The sequence below is a fragment of the Bombyx mandarina genome, chromosome 28, assembly GCF_030267445.1.
Source record: "Bombyx mandarina strain Sakado chromosome 28, ASM3026744v2".
Lineage (NCBI taxonomy): Eukaryota > Metazoa > Arthropoda > Insecta > Lepidoptera > Bombycidae > Bombyx > Bombyx mandarina.
In genome coordinates this window covers 5,698,640-5,721,621 of record NC_143233.1, presented here as the reverse complement: position 1 = coordinate 5,721,621, position 22,982 = coordinate 5,698,640, and the positions used below count along the sequence as shown (strand labels likewise).

General features: G+C 35.5%; 2 protein-coding genes across 3 annotated transcripts in view; both read right to left on the bottom strand.

Moving 5' to 3' along the window:
• The window catches only part of LOC114243804 (protein Wnt-4), a 108,073-nt gene that overhangs the window by 77,144 nt on the left and 7,947 nt on the right, over positions 1–22,982 (bottom strand). The window lies entirely within an intron of this gene.
• LOC149499709 (uncharacterized) lies at positions 18,981–20,740 on the bottom strand. Its single transcript, XM_089739058.1, has one exon. It carries the CDS (start codon positions 20,069–20,071, stop codon positions 19,274–19,276), a length of 798 nt encoding a protein of 265 aa, XP_089595184.1. The 5' UTR covers positions 20,072–20,740; the 3' UTR covers positions 18,981–19,273.

Here is a 22,982-nt window from a genome sequence, read left to right as displayed (position 1 = left end):
TGTGTTGGTCTGGAGTTATGCGATAGTCCTGCCTTTGTCCCGGAGCTAATAAAATTATTATTATTATTAATTATTGAAGATGGGCGGCAGCATTTACGTGATGTCCATGGACTCAGGTAACCTCCATTTTCTTTATTTAACTGGTTACTGAAAAATCTAAGCATCGCAACATTGATGAAAACTGATTTGTTTTTTATTGCATAGATAGGTGCACGAGCTCACTGAAGGTTACTGAAGCCTATAGACATCTGCAACGCAAATGCCACCACCCACCTTGAGATATGAGTTCTAAGGTCTACAGTGTGGCTACAACGGCTGCCACACCCTTCAAACCGAAACGCATTACTGCTTCACGGCTGAAATAGGCAGGGTGGTTGTACCTACCCGTGCAGACTCACAAAAGGTCCTACAGTAGTGACACAAATTATAATTTTGCGGGATTAGATTTTTATTACACGATGCTATTCCTTCACCGTGGAAGTCAATCGAGAACATTTGTTAAGTACGTATTTCATTAGAAGAATTGGTACCCGGCTGCGGGATTCGAACACCGGTGCATCACTACATACGAATGCACCGGACGTCTTATCCTTTAGGCCACGACGACATCGAAATGCAAACAATTATTCATATTCGAATTCTGAAAACATTTAAAATTCAAAAGTTTTATATTTTCCTAAAGTTCCAAAATTACATTCGATATACGAAAATCATTCTCATAAAAACCCTAAGTGTTCGTGCTCAGCCAAATAAATAATTATCATTATCCGTTTATTTTGGACCGCTAGTTCATTCCCGTTTCGGAATTCTCTGAACACCCTGTATAAAGTCAACTCTGCGCTATCTATATATATTAATTAATACGTGAAGCAAAAACTTTGTATCCCATTTTACGAAAATTGCGCGGACGGAGGAGTATGAAATTTTCCACACTTATAGAGAATATAGAGAAGAAGTGCACAATGCTAATATTTTTTTAAAATATGTAATGCATAAAATATACATTAAATCAATAAAGAAAACATTACACACACTACATACCATGTATTTGACGCACACACGCATGCATACTATTTATTGTCAAACTTTTGTTCTTGACGTCTGTTGTCAAATTGAGAATAGATTAAATATTGTTTGTCTTTATTAATGTTTTTTTATAGTGTAGCCTTGGCGAAATTTGTGATTATAGAAGTATAATAGTGTACAAACTTACAATTCTAAATAATTATAGTCGAATTTCGACTACTCCGGGACCTCTAGTAATCTAAATTGTCTCAACTTTCGTGTGCAACTAGACAAAGTATTCCGGTCGGAAATTTTAGGGTATTCGATTCCCGTATAACATTCCGTTTGTTGGGTTGTCCCTTAAATTCTGGATCCCTCGTGGATTCCATTAAATGAGATATTCGCTTAAACAACAGTTTATGTGTTTAATCTCTGTTTCAAGTCAATGTTGACGGAGTTTCTGCTCTCATTTCAATCGTGTACTAAGGAATAATTACGAGGAATGAAAAGTTATTTTATTAAAGCGACATTTTTGAAAAATTACAGAAGGGTCATTTAAAGTTTAAAAAATTAGAAAATAAATATCATAACAAAAAAAATCTTCAGATATTTGAATACAGTAAACTTAATTGAAGTTCAATTAAAAACATCGAATTATTGATGATAATACCAAATAGCACGGATCTTTAATTCGCGTATCAAGCGAAATGATGCTAACCTTTCATCCGTCGATTAGAATTCAAATAAACAATTGACAGACGATCGTCATGATTCTAATCGGTATGCGATAAACTAATGAAGACTTTAAATCCCAATCAGTTAACGAAAATTACAGCCCAAATCAAAGCATTCTTAAATACTAAAGCGCTGGAAAATGTGGATTTGATATTCACGAATATGGAGTAGTTACTATTATTTATTATAAGGAAGCTTTTTATTACATTCACAAGCGACTTTTTATCATAGAACTATTTTCTAGATGAACTGATGTTTATGATTACTTATTTTTTCTTTGAAATTCGAAAGCTGTTGCTTCTCATGTGGTCCCGTTTAAAAATTCATCATAATCTGACCATTCACTTTTGGGTTATCCTTAATGATACGTGCTTGATTGAATTCGAGCGCATTTATAACTTTACCGCCCCGCCTGCCATCGGAGTAGAGTTCATCCATACTACCTAGAACAGCTGTGTTCATCCACAGTTCCTTTTCAGAGATGTTTTTGCCACGTCTCATCCGGCTTTGGAATGAGCTCCCCTCCACGGTGTTTCCCGAGCGCTACGACATGTCCTTCTTCAAACGAGGCTTGTGGAGAGTACTTAACGGTAGGCAGCGGCTTCGCTCTGCCTCTAGTATTGCTGACGTCCATGAGAGACGGTAACCACTCACCACCACGTAGGCCGCATCTTATCTGCCTACATGGGCAATAAAAAGCCTTTTTTTATTTTTTATTTTTACTATGATACTTTAAAGCGTTATTACACTACAAAAGCAAGCTGGTGTAATATCTACTTAGTGCTGAAGTTAACACATAAGTTCAGCCCGAGATCAAAAGTCTATACGTAAAACAATTCTAAGGCCTTGATAATCTTGATAGACTTCTCAATGTAAATTTCCGGGCATGTTTACTCAAAGAAGCTAAGTTGGAAAATCTTTGATTACTCGACTCGGAAATTTCAGAAGCCGCTTCAGACTAAATGCACTATGAGCTTCTCTTCCTAAATGCGCCAATAAAAACTTGTCATCGCATGATATGGAAAATCCCGGGTACTTGTCGGAAAATCCACCAAGGTAATTCGTTGGATTTTTCCGGTAACGGATGTGTTCAATAATCACTTTACAGTTATTCATATAAGAGAGAGCCACGACGTACAGAACTCCGTACGTGGACGACGTTATGCTATAGTGAACAATCAGCATCACGGAGGTCGTATTCTTGTTTGTGTGTATATAAACACACACACATACACATATACACTTTAAAAATACTTATCAACTGTTCGAACATTCAATAAAGTTTTGCAAAATGTTAAGGTAATTCCATAAAATTCTCATGCTAATCAATTCAGAAGCGAAGAGTCACATATGTATTTTTTTTATTTTACTTAAATATAAAACCGTTTTTAAATGTAAGACCACAAGGTTTAGTTTCATTCCGCACAAACATGTGCATGTAATGTTTTTAATGTTGAAGATTTTTTACGAGAAACCACCTGCTTTGGAATTGATTCTGAACGAAGTCGGCGTAACATTATCTGTGCTTGAGATCTTTATATTAATGTTATTATGTATTTAAGTATTGAGATGTAACTTATAAAGGTACGTATGACACACGGCTACAGAGAAGCTATGTTTAGCGAAGCGGCCATAGTCATTGCTACTGTGATAGTCCCATAGAAACACCCCACTAAGTTTCTCGCCGGATCTTCTCAGTGGGTCGCGGTTCCGATCCGGTGGTAGATTCTGCGAAGCACTGCACTTGCTAGGGCTTCTACTTCGTCGCTTCCTCATTACTGAGGGTCATGACCACCTTGGTGTAGTTTTTGCACCAGCTTCCTCCAATGCTGCCTGCATTCGGCCTGCTTGATAGCGCCCGGGACCTCCTTGACAATGTCCGTCCACCTGGTTGGCAATCTTCCTCGACTCCTCTTTCCTTTCACGTGACCTACAACTATTAGTTTTTCCAAGGGCTAGTGTTATCAAATTCTCTCCCTTAGTCAGCCCTTAAAAATAGTCCCTTAGGCTACCAGCAAATAGGTTTTAAAAAAAAAACTGCGACAGCCACCTTTTCCTCCTCAAGATTCAATTCGATAATATAATCAAAGTTTTTTTTACGTGACCATTAAAACTGTTAAATAATCGACCAAACTGTACAAATCATTTTGTTTCTGCAATTCGCGTAAAGCGTTTTTTATATATTTCTCAATAAATAAGAAAAAGACATATTTACTTTTTAATTCAGCAACATTTCCATGGCTTCATATTTGAATGCATATCGTAGAGCTTATCTAAGGGTAGTAAAGATAATTAGTAAATTATAATAAAGACTTAACAATCTTGCGTCTTCTTTTTCTCTTAAGTAATTATGTTGCATATAATCCTGATCCACAGTCGTTTGTTTGGTCTAAGTCATGAGAACTAAAATTTATACTCAATTTTCCACTCAAATTTTGTTTCTTTTTATATCTATTTTTTTATTGTCAAACTTTTGTTCTTGACGTCTGTGGTCAAATTGAGAAAATATTTATTGTTTGTCTTTATTAATATTTTTCTATAGTGTAGCCTTGGCGAAATTTGTGATTATAGAAGTATAATAGTCTTTGACAATAGAACCGTATTAATGTCCAAACTTTTAATTTCAATTAATTATTGTCGAATTTCGACTACTGCGGGACTACTAGTCTATATAATTGAACTCTAGTTCGCATAATAATATCATAACAGTAATTTGGGAGGTTTTACTACAAAGGGAAGATCTTCCACCGAGCGGGTGATATTGCTCGATAGAACGACGGTCCGAATGTTGTTGTTCAGAACTTGTATACATTCAAGCTTATCTGGAAAATATCGTAAGCGAGATTCAGGCATCTGCCAAATATTTTATGCTGTATAATAGCTACCCGTCACAAACAATACCGTCACAATAAAGTAAATGACTAATATATAGACTTAATTAATAACTTACGCTTAAATCGCTATCGCCTGTACATTAACCCGCACTATCGAACGAGCTGTGAGCTAAATTAAGTATTAAAATTCACGACAAGCGTATATAGAGGACTCGGTGAATTGTGAGCAGATCTTATCTCACTAATAACTTCTTTGGTAGCCTGTTTCAATTCAAAAAACAAATGCGAGTCTGAAATTCCTTATTAAGGAATTCACATGGGATAATATTTTAGGATTAATTTATAAAAAAAATTGTTGTTGATTTCCAGATCACTTACTGGTGGTAGGACCTCTTGTGAGTCCGTCCGTGGGTACCATCACCCTGCCTATTTCAGCCGTGAAGCAGTAATGCGTTTCGGTTTGAAGGGTGGGGCAGCCGTCGAAACTATACTTTGAGACCTTAGAACTTATATCTCAAGGTGGGTGGCGCATTTACGTCGTAGATGTATATGGGCTCCAGTAACCACTTAACACCAGGTGGGCTGTGAGCTCGTCCACCCATCTAAGCAATAAAAAAAAGACCTTTTTTTAAATTTTAATTCATAAAGAAGGATAACAAATTGTACAATCTCATTTTGGTTCTAAGGTGAATTGTCAAAAAAACATATATTTTTTTATTATTGTATTTTGTGAAATCTATATAAATCTTATAAGAAAAGGGTTAATATCTATGCGCTTTGAAATAAAATATGCATATTAAAAATTCCATACATTACGATTAGCATTACATTCGCAGAAGACATATTTTGATTAAGTTTTTTTACCTTAATAGGTACTTTTCGAATACTTGTTTATATGTTACTACTATGTACATATATTTAGTAATCGTAATATTGTAATTAAAGAACGGTTTCACCAAACATAAGCATCGATTTGCTTAAATGTAGATTGCAAGCTCACTTTTTACGCTATATAAAAATATATAAAAATGAATTGGTGTTCGTTAGTCTCGCTAAAACTCGAGAACGGCTCGACAGATTTGGCTAATTTTGGTCTCGAATTATTTGTGAAGGTCCAGAGAAGGTTTAAAAGGTAGATAAATATGAAAATACTCAGAAATAAAAAAAATATATTTTGTTTCTTCTTTGATGTTTCCCCTGTCGGACGAATTCATTTTGTTTATTTATTTTATGCAAAAGTTTAGGTCTTTTATTTATCGATTGAGGCACTACGAAGTCTGCTGGATCAGCTAGTTATCTATAAATTTAAGGTAATAAATAACTCGAATTTTGTAATAATTTGATATAAGCCAAACGTTCACACGCGTGCAACCAGTAACAGATCTAAAAACATAAAATACAACAATAAAACATACAATTACAATTCAAGAAACCATTCAACGTTCGCGAAGGGAATTCTAACAAAAACAAAAAAGAAATCAAAAATGTTTTAACGCAATCAAAACACATAAATCGTACGAAATTATCAAATAAAAAATAAAAATAAAAACAATTTGGGTTAACTTGTTGACAACCCCTGACATATATTTAAAATTAATGGCGGTCGTGCCTTACGTTAGCTACCAAGTCAGAGGTGGTCCACCCTTTTACGATGCAGAAAAAAAAACCACACCGATCCGATCGAATATTTTATCGTGTGAATGGTGTATGTAATTAAGTTTTGGTATAATTTTTTATCTTGTCCGTAATCGAGATTTAAATTAATGATATTAAGCTCATTTTTATTGGCATATATATAGTTAAGTAATGAGTCCGCGCGGGTAGGTTGGTACCTATTGGTGGTCCGCTCTACCTATTTCTGCCGTGAAGCAGTAATGCGTTTCGGCTTGAAGGGTGGGGCAGCCGTTGTAACTATACTGAGACCTTAGAACTTATATCTCAAGGTGGGTGGCGCATTTACGTTGTAGATGTCTATGGGTTCCAGTAACCACCTAACACCAGGTTGGCTGTGAGCTCGTCCATCCATCTAAGCAATAATAATAAAAAAAAGTGTATGGCTCAGCTAATATTACACTCATATCAACCCTAAAACTCTTATCTTCAGACTTCGAACTCTAAATTACATAAGATTTCATTGGTTACAGTTCACAATTCGTTCTTGATTAAACTACTAATTTATTATGTTAATGTATAATAATTTATTATCTTTCTAATTTATTATGTATAAACGTGTTGTACACTGTTTGTTTCTAAAATAAATACATAATCGGCAGTGATAATTACTCTTAGATCCGGGAAGCCCGCTGCTGCATTTTTTGTGCAAGAATATTCACTTCCAATATCTTGTTAACTCAAGCTTTAAGTGTGAACATTTCTCTGCAACTGCAATTAGAATCTACAGTTTCTAAGAAAAAATAATTAAATAAGAAAACCGTGAGAAGTTATCGAAGTTAACAGATTAACGAGAATTTATTGACAAGTAACCGGTCATTTATGTAGAAGTTATAGAATTGCATAACAAGATGACGGGAATTCGTGTAACTGTTCTGATTCGCCTTAAGACTCGATTACGTCAATCACTTCAGAAATGGAGCCATTCGTCAGCCAGAATTTTACTGGGAAACCATCGTAACAAATAGGAAAATATTGTGGCGTTTAAGAGCGCACATTTTTATGATGCGTAAGCCGGAACGCACGAGAGGTCGAAAAAGAATATAGTCTGTGACACGGGACCTTTTTACCGCCAAAAATTTAAAACGTAAAAATAATTTATAATGTGTTTAATAACTAATGTAATATAATTACTTAGAATTGTTTATGCCGCCAAAACAATAAAATTTATATTGTGCCAACTGTGGTGTTAATAACATAAAACACGACTTTACGGCGAAATAAAGAAGGGACTCTATATGAACTCCCTCAATATTTATCAGAAATGACCTTTTAAGAAAATTTGGTATAAAAAATTCAAGAAAAACGATAGGGCTAGCATACAAACACGCAATTACAATTATTAGAAAAATGAATTAATTGTCAGTTAAGATTATCATTAGAGTTTTTTTTAAATAGATTGTGTTCTTGCAAAGTTGTTGTTTTTATATTGGAAAGAAAGTTCGTTAAAATATTACGGAATTAGAGACAATATACTTAAATAGTGTTTGCTGTTTGCTAATAATTCAATTAACTCAATAGATTTGTTTTACTTCCGTCCAAAGTTTCAGCAAATATATCTTAAGTTGATGATCATAGCTTTGATCTTGTCCTTCTTCTTTTTTCTTATCCTCCTTATCCCACTAGGTGGGGTCGGCACAGCTAATTTTTCTCTTCCATTCTCTTCTATCAGCCGTCAGCTCAACACTCACTCCTCTCTCGCTCATATCGTCGTCATTTATACACTCCATCCATGTCTTGTTTGATCGACCTCTTCCCCCTCTACCTTGCACTACCATATTTGATCTTGTGCTTATGATACGATATACTTGGTCAACTTTTGAACAAATAATTATCAAGCATTGCAAATATTATTTTTTTAATTAATAAACATTTGTACAATAAAAGCATTACGCAAATAAACATAATGAAAATTACGAGCTATTACGAAAATAAATTGCCTTTTCAACTGTTACTAGAATCTTATCAAACAAGATTCCTACACTTTTAAACATCAAGAAACATTTAAAAACCGTATTTAAGAATGATTGAGGCTGTAATTTAAGGTGGCCGTGTAATTTTGGGTTACGCCATAATTACATGGGATAATTTCGGCCACCATTACCCCGGAAGATGGTAATGTCCATGAGAACCCATGGAATTAGGGTTATTATTATGGTGTGCATGGCACGACGACCAGGATAAAAACATATCGAGCGTAAAATTACATTTAATAGCGGTTTGACGACGAATTTCAGTAAATCCGTTTTAAAATTACATCAAAATTTTACACAACCGAACTATAAGCAACAGTTCTATTGTTTGACTTTGCCAATAAGTTCCCAGAAGACTAACTAAGGTATACCAGCGTTGTATTAAAAAAATAATTGAAATGCATTTTATTAGTGCAATGTGTAACGGAATCTTTAAGTAATTAACTTAGTAAATCGCATTGAGAGCCCATTAAATAATAATGTGTGTGATGTGAATAGCCCAGAATATTTCAAAATATTTTATAATTACAGTAGATGAAATTATATGCTGTATTTACGCAAATACACTAGCAAACGACATACCTCATTAAAATAACTGGGCAAATTCTTCGCATTTTTGTAATAGAAGCTTTTGGAAGTTAATCCTTACTTACAAGTTAAGTCGAGCTTTGTGTGTTCATTGGCTTCCTTAGACTAATATTTTTCAGGGCGATTGAACTTTTGGCATCGGAAAGGTATGAGAGTGAATCTATTCGATAAATTACTGCTAAAGTTTGTCTACAAAAATATTATTCAATGTATTCGCAATTTAGTGATAAGCAGTAGTAATATTTAAAACCACAAGACTTCTAAGGTTATTACGCAAATTGCTTTTCGAAAAATAGATTTGAATTTCATTATTTTATAAATGAGCTTGACAACAATAGTGTTGTGTAATTACTGACTGACTGAGTGGTGCTGTAGTTAGCACAACCGGCAGCAGGGACAAGACGGACCGATGGACGCAGGGACCTAGGTTCGATTCCCACATCGGGCAACAGGTTTGTCTGTCTTAGATAAGTAAAACTCATGCCAAATCTATAAGCAACGTATTATGAGAACATGCTGTGCCGACCCCCTCATAATGTGAGATAAGGAGGAGAAGAAGTGTCATTTTATATGATAAAAAACTGTACCGATTTTTTCACTATTCCAGGGTACTCTACCTATAAAATTGACTCGTTCGTGCAGTAGTTAGCACTCCTGACCGTTGCGCGAGGATCGTGGGTTCGATTCCCACATCAGTCAAACATTCGTGTGATGAACAGGTTTGTATGCTCTTTATCGGGGTGTTTATTATCTACATATCTATACATTGAATCGCACATAAGCATATATGTCAGTCTTTGATACTCATAACACTGTGAATCCTAATTTCGTGCCTCTTTTTTTCCTACCTAAGCTGATAGCCTTGTGAGGCTATTTCAGCGTCACCTTAACTAGTAGGTGAGCTGGCGGGGCTCAAACCTGACGACGTTGCTAACACGAACCCTAGCAAGAACCGTGCTTCGCAGAATCTACCACCGGATCGGAAACGCGACCCACTGAGAAGATCCGGCGAGAACTCAGTGGACTCGCAAGCCACGGGTTCGACGAGAACGATGACCGGAATATTCCGTGCCGGATTATTATTATTATTTAATTTACTTATTAAGCACACAATACACATTACAAACTAAAAGGATACACAAAATATAACAAGAAGTAAAAAAAATCTAGCTTGCAACATAAGCAATGTGCGCACGACTAAGCGAGACAAATGTGCTGAATTTGTACACAATGGTCCTTACAAGTTACAACTATACGACAAAACAAAACGATAACGAAAACCAATCTAACTGGCCGTCTGGTGTAGTGGTAAGTGACATGGTCACTGCACAAGGGGGTCGCGGGTTCGAATCCCGCCAAGCGAAGATATTTGTATGATAAATATAAATGTATTTTCCAGGGTTATGGATGTATATTAAATATATGTATGTGTATAATAAAAATCTTACATTTATTTCCGTTATCTGGTACCTGTAACACAAGTTCTTTACGAACTTACCACGGGACCAGTTAACGTGGCGAAAAAAAATAAAAAAAAATAAAAAATGAAAAAAGGAACTTATAATGGAAGGAAATAATTTTACTCACAATAAACAATTAAACAATTACACTACTTACACTTCTATTGACATGGAGGATGCCCTTGAACATTTTTATAAACGTCAATAACCTACAAGTAAAAATATCCAGCTCAGTTGACGAATTCGTTATAGGTGCGACACGTTCGGGTAATTTGGATTATCATCATCATCATTCTTTCCTATTACCCTCTGCTGGGGTGTAGGGCGCGAATCAAATCCTTCCACTTACATCGGTCTTGGACAGTCTGTTCTAGCTCCTCCCACGTCATGCCCAAGACACTTAGCTCCTGCTCCATCGAGCGACGCCAAGTTGTTCTAGGGCGGCTTCTCTGTCTTTTGCCAGAGAATTTCCAGTTCAGTGCTCTCTTTGATTTGGATTATAATATGATATTTTGTTTTTTATATATTGGAACGAAATTCCTTATGGGACGATGCGGAGGTGTACCCTAACCGGGAAAAAACGTCCGTAACATAAGATTTTTATTAGTAATGCACACAGTGTACGATTTAACTTTATAATAACGTACAAAAAATAACATATTTCTTATCATTCATTGACCACGATCTCAGAGCGTTCGTTTGCGCAATACACTAACTCTTATGCGAACAACCGTGAATGAAGTGTACCACAATAAGTTCGCACGTTACCGAATGACCGTGGATTGTTGCGAAACATCCAGTTTTATTTTCTTTATACCTCGAATAGAACTTAAAATTAATATTTTCATAATAAGGAACTTCGTTCCTATCCGGTGTCCCACGACACCATACATTTTTTATTAAAATTTCAAGGATCACGCTCCTTCGTATTGTATTTTCGTACATCAATCTACAAATTCGAAACCTTAAAACCGACAACGCATCGCAGCTAGTAGTGACAGTCAATCATTCGACCCTAATATTAGGCAGACTCCCCGCTGCGTTACATGCGAACACACCCCGGGGCAATGAAATATACCACCAATAAATAAACAGAAAGGGGTGAAATTAAATATTCATATCGCCGCCTTGTGCGAGTTGTTACGTGTCGATAAAATAATTGTAAATAGACATGCTTTAACAAAAACCGACTTCGAATAAATAAATAAAAGATAGTCCAAAACAAATTAATATACACTATAAAACAATAATCATCGAAATCGGTTGACTTTATATTGAGTTATTCATCTATTTGTCACGCACGTACTTAATGCAAATTTAAGACTTAAACGGTTTTCTCATGGATACCATTATCAGAACTGGACTAAATTGAAATGGGACCACACGGGAAGCGTCAGCTATTTAATAAAAAAAGAATCATCAAAATCGATTCATCCAGTCAAAGGCTATGAGGTAACAAATATAAAAAAAATCATACAGTCGAATTGAGAACCTCCTCCTTTTTTAAAGTCGGTTAAAAATGAAATTACTTTTATCGACTGTTCCATTTACCCTTTTAAAGAACCTCACCTCACCAAACTACTAAAAGAAGATTGCTAATTTCGTATATTCCATTGTAACCGTCAACATTTGAAAATAAATATTTGTTGCCTGGCAACTCCAGTTTCTCCGCCAATCCGATGTTGCGTAGTCACTTGTAAATACCACTAATGCTAGCCACCGCCAACCGCTCAATGTCGCTGATCTTCAACTAAAATTTATTTCCGTCTACCTTTTTTGACGTAAGTTATATAACTTATTTAGCATAAAATTTAAATTATTTTTATCACAGAATAATCATTTTTATAAATTATAACTATAATATTTTATCACAACTGCAGTTTTAAGACGATTTTTTTAAATGTACCTATATTGACTCATGTTGTATTTCATTGAAGTTTTGTGTTCCGCTATGAAACTGGGATTACGATATAATATTTCAATAATAAAAAATACATTATTCTAGTAGTATCCTATTTATATTTTTTATTGATCAGGATATTAGAGCGAAGTTATAAAATTATTGTATTATCGTTCGTCCTTGATTCGTGTGCCTATTTTCAAATTAACCGGACGTTATCGACAATGACGTTCAAAAATTTCGTTACACACATACCAAGCTAATAAAAGCATGTTAAAAATCGTTATCGATGTCGATTTAAGCGTTTGCACATCACTAAAACTTGTCCAATAATATAATAGGCAAGCTAAACAGTGAGACGACTTGTTCTACATCACCAAATTAGCCGGCCCATGTGCAATAGCCCTAAGGTTATTTTAGGGTTGCTCAACGTTTTAGATTTTGTAATTTTTTCAACGTAAACGTATTTTATAATCATTAATTTCAACTTAGCTCATTCTTTGACCATCGCTTTCGTATCAGATTGATGACACGACCTAATTTACTGGTGAAGTTGAGATTTTATCTTTGTAAAATCAAATATTATGTTTTTGTTGAATTCATTAACACTTAAATTCAGATCTATAATATATTAATACGTGAAGCAAAAACTTTGTATCCCTTTTTACGAAAATTGCGTGGACGAATGAGTATGAAATTTTCCACACTTATAGAGAATATAGAGAAGAAGTGCACAATGCTAATATTTTTTAAAATAATACTTAAAAGATACATTAAATCAATAAAGAAAACATTACACACACTACATACCATGTATTTGACGCACACACGTATGCATACTATTTATTGTCAAACTTTTGTTCTTGACGTCTGTGGTCAAATTGAGAACCGATTAAATATTGTTAGTCTTTATTAATATTTTTCTATAGTGTAGTATTGGCGTTGAAAATACAATCATAATAGTGTACAAACTTATAATTCCAATTAATTATAGTCGAATTTCGACTACTGCGGGACCTCTAGTTATTATAATTTTGCATTTACCCCTAAATATGAATAAGTTAAGACAACAAAAACAAGTTTTGTTATAACTAACAGAAATAAAGGGCGTCATAACCACGAGAACTTCATTACAAAATCTATCAAATGTGCCTTACACTGATATACTTCATACACATAAAAATTACGTAACTATAATTAATTTCAATAACAAACAATATCCTGCTTCTAAACTTCAATTTGAATGCTCTTGAAACTAATGTAATAAAAACCTTTCAAATAATAGTACAGTCGTCAACATAGTGATACAAAATTATAGATCAAATTCGCAAATAATAAAGCAATTTCAGAACTTCTATCTCATATAGCAAATAAAGTTCTGAAATTGATGATCACTAATAATCACTAAACCCTAGATAGAACTCGTCTGCATATACAGTTATCTCTGCACTTGCCAAATCCTAATAAAGTTACAAAAAAAAAAAACTAAAACGCTGACAACCCTAATTCTAAAGCAGATTGTAAACACTGATGCGTCCGAAAATGATATTACTTTGTTGTATGAAATATTACGATGCTAAATTGAATACGAACGGATGTGGACGTGATATAAACGAACACATGTACTCCGGCAATCCCTCGGGTTGTTATTGTACCGTATAAAAAACATTTTATTGTATTACTAACCATTTGAGATTTTAATGTTGGCAGAAATTATTTTAATTTAGCTGGGCTTACATGAAACTTTTTTTATATCTATATATTAATACGTGAAGCAAAAACTTTGTATTCCTTTTTACGAAAATTGCGCGGACGGAGGGGTATGAAATTTTCCACACTTATAGAGAATATAGAGAAGAAGTGCACAATGCTATTATTTTTTTAAAACAATGCATAGAAGATACATTAAATCAATAAAGAAAACATTACACACACTACATACTATTTATTTATTGTCAAACTTTTGTTCTTGGCGTCTGTTGTCAAATTGAGAATAGATTAAATATTGTTTGCCTTTGTTAATATTTTTCATAGTGTAGTCTTGGCGAAATTTGTGATTATAGAAGTATAAAATACAATCATAATAGTGTACAAACTTAAAATTCCAATTAATTATAGTCGAATTTCGACTACTGCGGAACCTCTAGTATATTGTTAATGCTTCTCCATATCTATGTTAGCATCGTGGAAAGCATTATAAAGCATGGTAGTGAGTTGAGAGAATATGGTCTGACAATCTGATTGAGCTGGTATATCTCGCACATACGCATACATGCGTCACTGGTGGTAGGGCCTCTTGTGAGTCCGCACGGGTAGATACCACCACTCTGCCTATTTCTGTCGTGAAGCAGTAATGCGTTTCGGCTTGGGTGGTGCAGCCTTTGTAACTATACTGAGACCTTAGAACTTATATCTCAAGGTGGGTGGCGCATTTACGTTGTAGATGTCTATGGGCTCCGGTAACCATTTAACACCAGGTGGGCTGTGAGCTCGTCCACCCATCTAAGCAATAAAATAAAACTGGAGGTTTCGCAACAACCCACGGTCATTCGGTAACGTGCGAACTTATTGTGGTACACTTCATTTACGGTCGTTTGCATAAGAGTCAGTGTATTGCGCAAACGAACGCTCTGAGATCGTGGTCAATGAATGTTAAAAAAATATTTTATTTTTTGTACGTTACTACAAAGTTAAGTCGTACACTGTGTGCATTACTAATAAAAATCTTACGTTACGGACGTTTTTTCCCGGTTACGGTACCCCTCCGCATTGTCCCATAACGAACTTCGTTCCAATAAAAAAACAATGCATAAATGAAAATTTACTGGTCGTAAACTTTGAAGCTCGTATCTCCCGAACACACCGGACGTCTTATCTAGCCACGGATGCTTCAGCGCCTTCAGCTGCGGTGTAGTCTGTGACCGCAGCCAACCTCGAACCCGACCACTGCGTGTTTACTTTGGTGCCACGTAGTTCGCTCAAACAAACTATTGTTTAATTACAATGTTACAATATTGTTATGTCTGGCTGTTTTCTATCAACGAACCATTGGCAGGGGTTGAGCTAAAATAGTTCTTTCTACAAAGCCCTTTAGCGAGAATGCTGTGGAGAATTGTTTAAGCAAAGAATCTGAAGTCACGCCGCTGTCACCCGCTTTAAGATGAATATCCAATAGTTTTTTGTTGTATACTAAACAACTATCCCACCTTCCAAGCGCATAGCATAACGTTCATCCACAATGCGTTTCCAGAGATCTTTTTTGCCACGTACCATCCGGCTTTGGAATGAGCTCCCCTCCACGGTGTTTCCCGAGCGCTATGACATGTCCTTCTTCAAAAGAAGCGTGTGGAGAGTATCAAACGGTAGGCAGCGGCTTGGCTCTGCTGACGCATTGCTGACGTCCATGAGCGACGGTAACCACTCACCATCAGGTGGGCCGTATGCTCGTCATAGCAATAAAAAAAAACTGTTTTGCAGCAGGGGTAGGCAGGAAAGCTGTCCCTACCCGTAAGAGCTCACAATAAGTCCTACCACTAGTTAATCTGGTACAGCAGACATACAATCTCCTAAACGACTGGCTGCTTAACCATTAAATCCTACGCATTAGAAAATTACAATTCCTGCACCAATCCGGGTTAGTTAAATAAGAAACCGTAAGTGAATCGTAAAATTGAAGTTTTAAAGCAATTTGAATGATGTTTTGGACCGCGGCGGACGCTTCACCGACACAAACAATGGAATTAAAATAGTAATTATAGAGAACTTGTATTCACTCAGCAGTTTCGTGGGAGTCCAATTCCGTCCAAGTCCAAATCCGTTAATTTATAATCAAGCGCTTTGTTTTCTTCGTGAAACTTACTCTTTTAAACACAGAACAATTAACGAGTCAAATGATAATAATTATAGGATTAAAAGAATTAGAATTTAATACCCGAATCATAATTTGTATCTGCCCTTGTATATTCTGATTCAATATCTTAAGTATATATAAAAATGAATTAATGTTCGTTAGTCTCGCTAAAACTCGAGAACGGCTGGACCAATTTGGCTAATTTTGGTCTTGAATTATTCGTGGAAGTCCAGAGATGGTTTAAAGCAATCCAATCGCAGAAAAGTCCATGGAACGTACTGAACACGAACAAATGTACCCACAAAAATGTATTTTATTTAATTATTTATTTATGTATACACAAAAAAGAAGACATAGTACCTACAGAGTAATAGGAAAATTATGTACAAAGGCACTGCTTATTTCTTTAAGAAATCTCTTCCAGCAGACCTGCGAGAGGATGATGAGAATAATAATTAAAAGTGATGAGTGTGTGTAGAACAGCTAAACTAACAAATACAACATGAGAATTATAGTAATGCACATACACAGCAAATATTGTTAAACTTGAATACAAAATATTATAAGTAACACAGTATATACGAAGAGTATAGAACAATGATCATTCGGTTGATGAGAGATAGAGATGTATTTGTATTTACAGATTATTAAAATTAAAGTATGGAAGATTCTTTTCACGTTATGATGGAGTGTGCGCAGAACGATGGTTTGAGACAACAATTCTTTGCAAAACATACAGATTTTCGACAAGTTAGAGGTGTAAATTATGTATTATTAGCCTTTTCGGAATCTGAAATGGCTAAGTCACTTTATAAAATAGTTTTGGTGGGCCTTCAGACACGATAAAAGTTTCTTTTATTTATACTAATATATAAATCTACAGTGGTTTTTACGGATGTTCCTTTATAACTACTGATGTGTTTCGGTTTGAAGGGTGGGGCAGCCGTTGTAACTATACTGAGACCTTAGAACTTATATCTCAAGGTGTGTGGCGCATTTACGTTGTAGATGTCTTTGGGTTCCAGTAACCACTTAACAGCAGGTGGGCTGTGAGCTCGTTCACACATCTAGGCAATAAAAAATAAAAATAAAACCATGCATCCGATTGACTTGAAACATGGTATCCATGTAGAAAATACATGTAATTAATGAATAGGCTAATATTTATATGAATATTGGACTCCCTAATAACAATGACAATAAATAATAAGGTTAATTTTAAATGCCTAGCGAAGCGGGCGAGTACGGCTATTTTTTTTTTATATAATTATTTTGTTACGCTCTTTTGTTGCACAATGGAGTGGCATATTCACTAGGTAAATAATCTCCTTAAATAAAGATTTAAAAAAAAAATTAAGCATTCGGCCCTATTCGTTCTTGGTAAAACTAATTATAACAAAATCATACTAGGAATGAGCGATTTCGAAAACAGCACACATGTTCAAATAAACGCTTCATTGATTCTCAACGGGCCGCGTCGAAACAGTTCTACCCAGAATGTTTTGCATCTTACATGTGAACTATGCGATGTTATATAAAAACAGATTTTCGTTTATTTTTATATTAGTACACTAAGATCTTTTGCATATTCTATTAATTCTAGTAATATCAAGCAACCAACCCTGAGCTAGTGTTATTCAAGTCTGCCCTGGTATACACCGGTGGATACTACATCCCTTGACACATATATAAAAGCAGTTTTCTAACTCAAATTTATTTCCAAATTTTCCAATTTTTTTCGCTCCACCGCCCTTAAATACCCTACTAATGTTAGGATGCAAAAGAATCATCTGTAGATTAGAGCACTGCAGAAACTCGTGACATACTCGTATATACCCGGTAATACGATACATAGAAAAATAAACAAACAAATATTCCAATAATTATAGCTATTCTAGTACCTTCTTTATATAAATATCAATTAGGAACTCGGTTATAAGAATAGTAAGTCAAAGACCTTCATTAGGCGTGGGACTAATGAAACACCGTTTAATTTGAGTAATTAATTGTGACCTCGATATTTCATATTTACATGCGACAGAATTAAAAATACGTAACGCGTTCAGTATCTGGAAAGTTAGATGTGTGTATGTACTCTTTGACTTTTTTTGTATGGTTAGGCGGAAATAGCCGACCTAGCGCCTACGCGATCGGTTCTGTAGGCGGAACATGTCAGAATTGAACCGACTAAAACCCCATTAGGCTAAAACTGATCTGGGAAACTTAGTAAATTTCGTATCTAATGATGGACATGTATCGGAAAAGAACAATCCCTGAATTACTTATCGATTCTTATTAGTGGCGAGACTGCACTTCGGATCTTGGTAAATTAATGACAATTTAAAAACACTAGTGGCCCCGTAGTAGTCGAAATTCGACTATAATTAAATCAATTGAAATTATAAGTTCGAACATTATTATGGTTCTATTGTCAAAACCTATTTATTATATATTATAATCACAGATTTCGCCAAAACTACACTTTAGACAAATATTTTAATCTATTCTCAATTTGACCATAGACTTTATGCAATAAGAAAAGTTTGAAAATAAACAAATAGTATGGATGCGTGTGTGTGTCAAATAAATGGTAGTGCGTGTAATGTTTTCTTTATTGATTTAATGTATCTTTTATGCATTATTTAAAAAAATATGCACTCCTTCTCTATTTTCTCTATAAGTGTGGGAAATTTCATACTCCTCCGTCTGCGCAATTTTCGTAAAAAGGGGTACAAAGTTTTTGCTTCACGTATTAAGATATAGACTCAGTTGAAAATAATAAAACATTTTGATTTTGATACTCAGGAGAAAACACAATTTTTGGGCGGTTATTACCGTGACTTCGTCCGCGTGGAATAGTTCATAAATAATGCTTTATTTTAGAACAAATTTGGTTAGCATAAAAAACGTTATAGTGAGCCAACCTTAACATATGGAGTAATACAGACATAATTATAATAATAATAATAATAAAACATTTATTTCAGAAAAAATCCATAAAATAATAATAATACAATAGTCAGCACACAAACAGTTCAACAATACAAATAGAAAATGAACAATATACTAATTCAATTAATTAAATATACAAAGGAAATGAATTAGAAACACATAATTATATCAATACAGTAGTAACCACTCTATGTCAATATTAGCTATCATTATGTCAATCAGTCAATCAATTTGGAGAAAAAATAAAATAAAAAAGAAAATCATACACATTTCATAATGAAGAGTAAAATAATAATAAGGATATGTCAGTCTTGTCCGGTAATTATACACATCCATTTATGTTGGATCGGACAATCAGCGCGAGAAGCAATCATCCCGAGGATGCCATTACTACTGTCTCTCACTCGTCTTAAAAAAGAGGCAACCTTTTTTCGGATTATAGCTTGATAGCCATCCGTCCGGGCATCAGCAAACATTTGCGACGCACTGCAGTAGGGAGGCAGCCGCAATAGCACCCTGAAGATGTTGTTATACTGAACGCGCAGGACCCTGGCAGCCCGCTGAGCATGATTCACCCATAGACTGCTCGCGTAAAACGATTGGCAAAATGCCTTAAACAAAGAATTTTTTACTGGGGAGGAGCACCGAGCGAATCTACGGGCAACCATGTTTCCTCGGACAGCCAATGCCCTGCGCTCCCGCTCCAAATCTGCGTCATCGGACAAATCATCCGTTACAATGTGGCCCAGGTATTTAAAACTGGTCACTCTCTGCAGTTCCTCATCATATAATTTAATTGAAGGAACACAAACTGGAACAGGTGCACCTGACTTACCCTTGAAAAGCAGAACTTTACTTTTTGCTTTACTGTAGGTCAGTCCATGCTCCCCAGCGTAGGTCTCGCATATAGCCAGCATCTTACGAATAGCACCTACCGATGGTCCCAGCAGCACCATATCGTCCGCGTAGCTAATATTATTGACGCATACACTATCAATATGACAACCGGTATGAGTGCTGCTGAGCTCACCGATAAGGTTATTTATGTACAAGTTAAATAACAAAGGAGAGGTCAGCCCCCCCTGCCTCACGCCACACTCCATGCCATATTATGCTGTCACGGACTTTTTTTATGTCTTTTAAAGGGGAACAATTCTGTCGTACATTACTTTAGCGAAACTTTAACCGTTTCTGCAGCGCACGCAGCGGAAGCTCTCAAAAGCGAAAAAAAACCCCGATTTTGAAACATTCTTTATTTGCTGCTCGGCCTGCATTGATCTTAGCGTGATGTTATATAGCCTATAGCCTTCATCGATAAATGGGCTATCTGAAAGAATTTTTCATGTCGGACCAGTAGTAGTTCCTGAGATTGGCGTGTTCAAACAAACAAACCCTTCAGCTTTATAATATTAAGTATAGATATGCTATTATCGTAATTTAAGCTCAGTTTCAATAGGCTACCGACTATAATTTTTTTTTTATAAACTATCGTTCGCTCCCGTGACCACGAGACAGAACCGCAAACTCATTATTTGTAAATGTGAAGCCAGAAATGAAAATACACATACATCCGTTAGTTGAAATCTAAAAATCCTACTTTCCTAGTCGGTTTGTCACGTTCATTTTCTAATGGGCGCATTGAAATCTCGGCTGAGTGTTTTTAGGGCTGCCAGTGCTTGAGTTACGTGAACAATTAATTTATTATTCATTTGTAATAAGTAACTGTTCTGCACTGAAAGACAGAAGTTGTAGTTGAATAGTATTAAAAACGAAAGGTACAACAGGAGAAAATGAATATGATTAAGTTTTTTACGCGGCTTAAAAGACCCTAAAGTAACGTTCCAGATTTCGAATAAACGCGAGAAACAAAAAAAAACAATGTGATTCATAATTCCAATTTTTTCGTCCCTTTACGAGCTGTTTTCATGTTACTTTATTTCTCCTACCTAATTGTTCGTAGCCTAATAGTAGTAGTAGTCAGGGCTGTTCCAGCTACGGGTGAACTAGTAAGTGAGCTCACGGGGTTCAAGCTGTAAGAACTTGCTAACACCAGTACTAGGGCCAGTCCTAGCAAAAGCAGTGCTTTGCTGAATCTACCACCGGATCGGAATCGCACCACACTGAAAAGATCCGGCGAGAAATTCAGTGGACTGTGTCTATGTGATTGACTGCAATTCAGATAAAGAAAAAATGACAATTTTCGAGCCCCACTTTCCAGTATAATCCTATTAAGAATCACGAGCACTGCACGTGTTCACACAAAAAGGCGATGATTCACTCGTTTCATAACATTCTTTCATCACGTGACATCTCATCTCTCTTTCACGTAGACCAATATCAGTCTGAATGTTGTTAGTTCTATACCTAATTAGTATGCAGAATGGAGGTAGCGAAACTTCTTTTCGATTAGCTTCCAATACAGAGTATACCTACAACGAACCCAAAACAATAATTTTGTGTGCAATAATTTTACTGTAGCAGCCCTACCGAGGCGTGTGAGTTCAGTCGTACTCGGTTTTAAGGTTACTCGTAAACCAAGAAATTTTCAGTTACGCTTATATTCAAATGTTCCTACCGACGCACATGTTCGCGTAACTGTTTCGATTCTCTTCAATTGTTCACTGACTGACTAAGATCTGATTACCGTCAAGTTCCTTGCTGTAGTTTTACGCAGAATATGACTGGTGAATTGATTTAGGAGGGAGAGAAAGAGAATTTTTATATTACTCCAGAAAGTGGTAGGACATCCCGTGAGCCAGATACTATAACTCGAATACTCATGTCTGCAAAAAAACGACAGAGCAACAAGTCTGTTGGCGATTTGGTTCGAGTTTTTTCCCTGAGGCATATTATTATCGTTCTGAATCCTTAATATATATTTTATTGCTTAGATGTGTGGACGAGCTCATAGCGCACCTTGTGTTAACTGGTTACCGGAGCCCATAGACAACTACAACGTAAATGCCGCCACCCACCTTGAGATATGAGTTCTAAAGTCTCAGTATAGTTACAACGGTTGCCCAATCCTTTAAACCGAAACGCATTACTGCTTCACGGCAGAAATAGGCAGAGTGGTGGTACCTATCCGTGCGGACTCACAAGAGGTGACCACATACCTACCTACCACCAGTAATTACGCAAATTACAAGCAGCCCAAAGCACTCCACAAGTATTTGGCAGTAAACTTTTATCTATCAAAGTCTGTTACTGCTTGCTTCTTCTTATTCTTCATTATTCGATCTACCCGCATATCTAAAAACATTTTTTTTTAATTCGATAGTGAACCCTTCTAACCCGATCGCGCTCTAAGCCTCAAAGCGAGTTTAAAATCGTCTCAAACATTGGTGTTTACAAAATAAGCCAACAAAAGCGAGCAAAAGTTATTCCGTGCGAGTGTTCTAGGTTATAAATACAGATTTAACGACGTTCATTCGTCCTGTCATAGAACAAATTATTTTGCAGAAGTCAAATTAAAATTCAAAATTCAATTCAAAATCATTTATTTCAACTTAGATGTCAGTATAACACACTTGTTGAATGTCAAAATATAAATAACAATGTTAACTCTACCACCGGTTCCAGAAAAAGCCACAGTCCTGAGAGGAACCGGCGAAACAAACTCAGCGGGCTTTTTTTTGTTTTTCTCATTTTTTTTTTTTAAATACGTAAAAACATTTACAATAAACAAAAAAACAAGTCAAAAAATACAATTAAAAAATAATAATAATAATGAAAAATGAAAAGGCCCGTAGCGAACGCCTCATTCCCACGCAGTGCCATCTAGTTAATAATCCTTAACTTTATAATATGCCTGTATGGTGTAAATAAAGTGTTATATTATTATTATTATTATGCCTTGTTGCACAAACGTTCCTTGACAGTTTTCTTAAATCTATGAACAGTTATATAATAATAAATAATAGTAATAGTAACTATTGAACGTTTTGTGGAAGTTAAACTAGTTGCGATATGCGGGTAAATCGTACGTGTCGAGTTAAACTAGACTTCGACCTA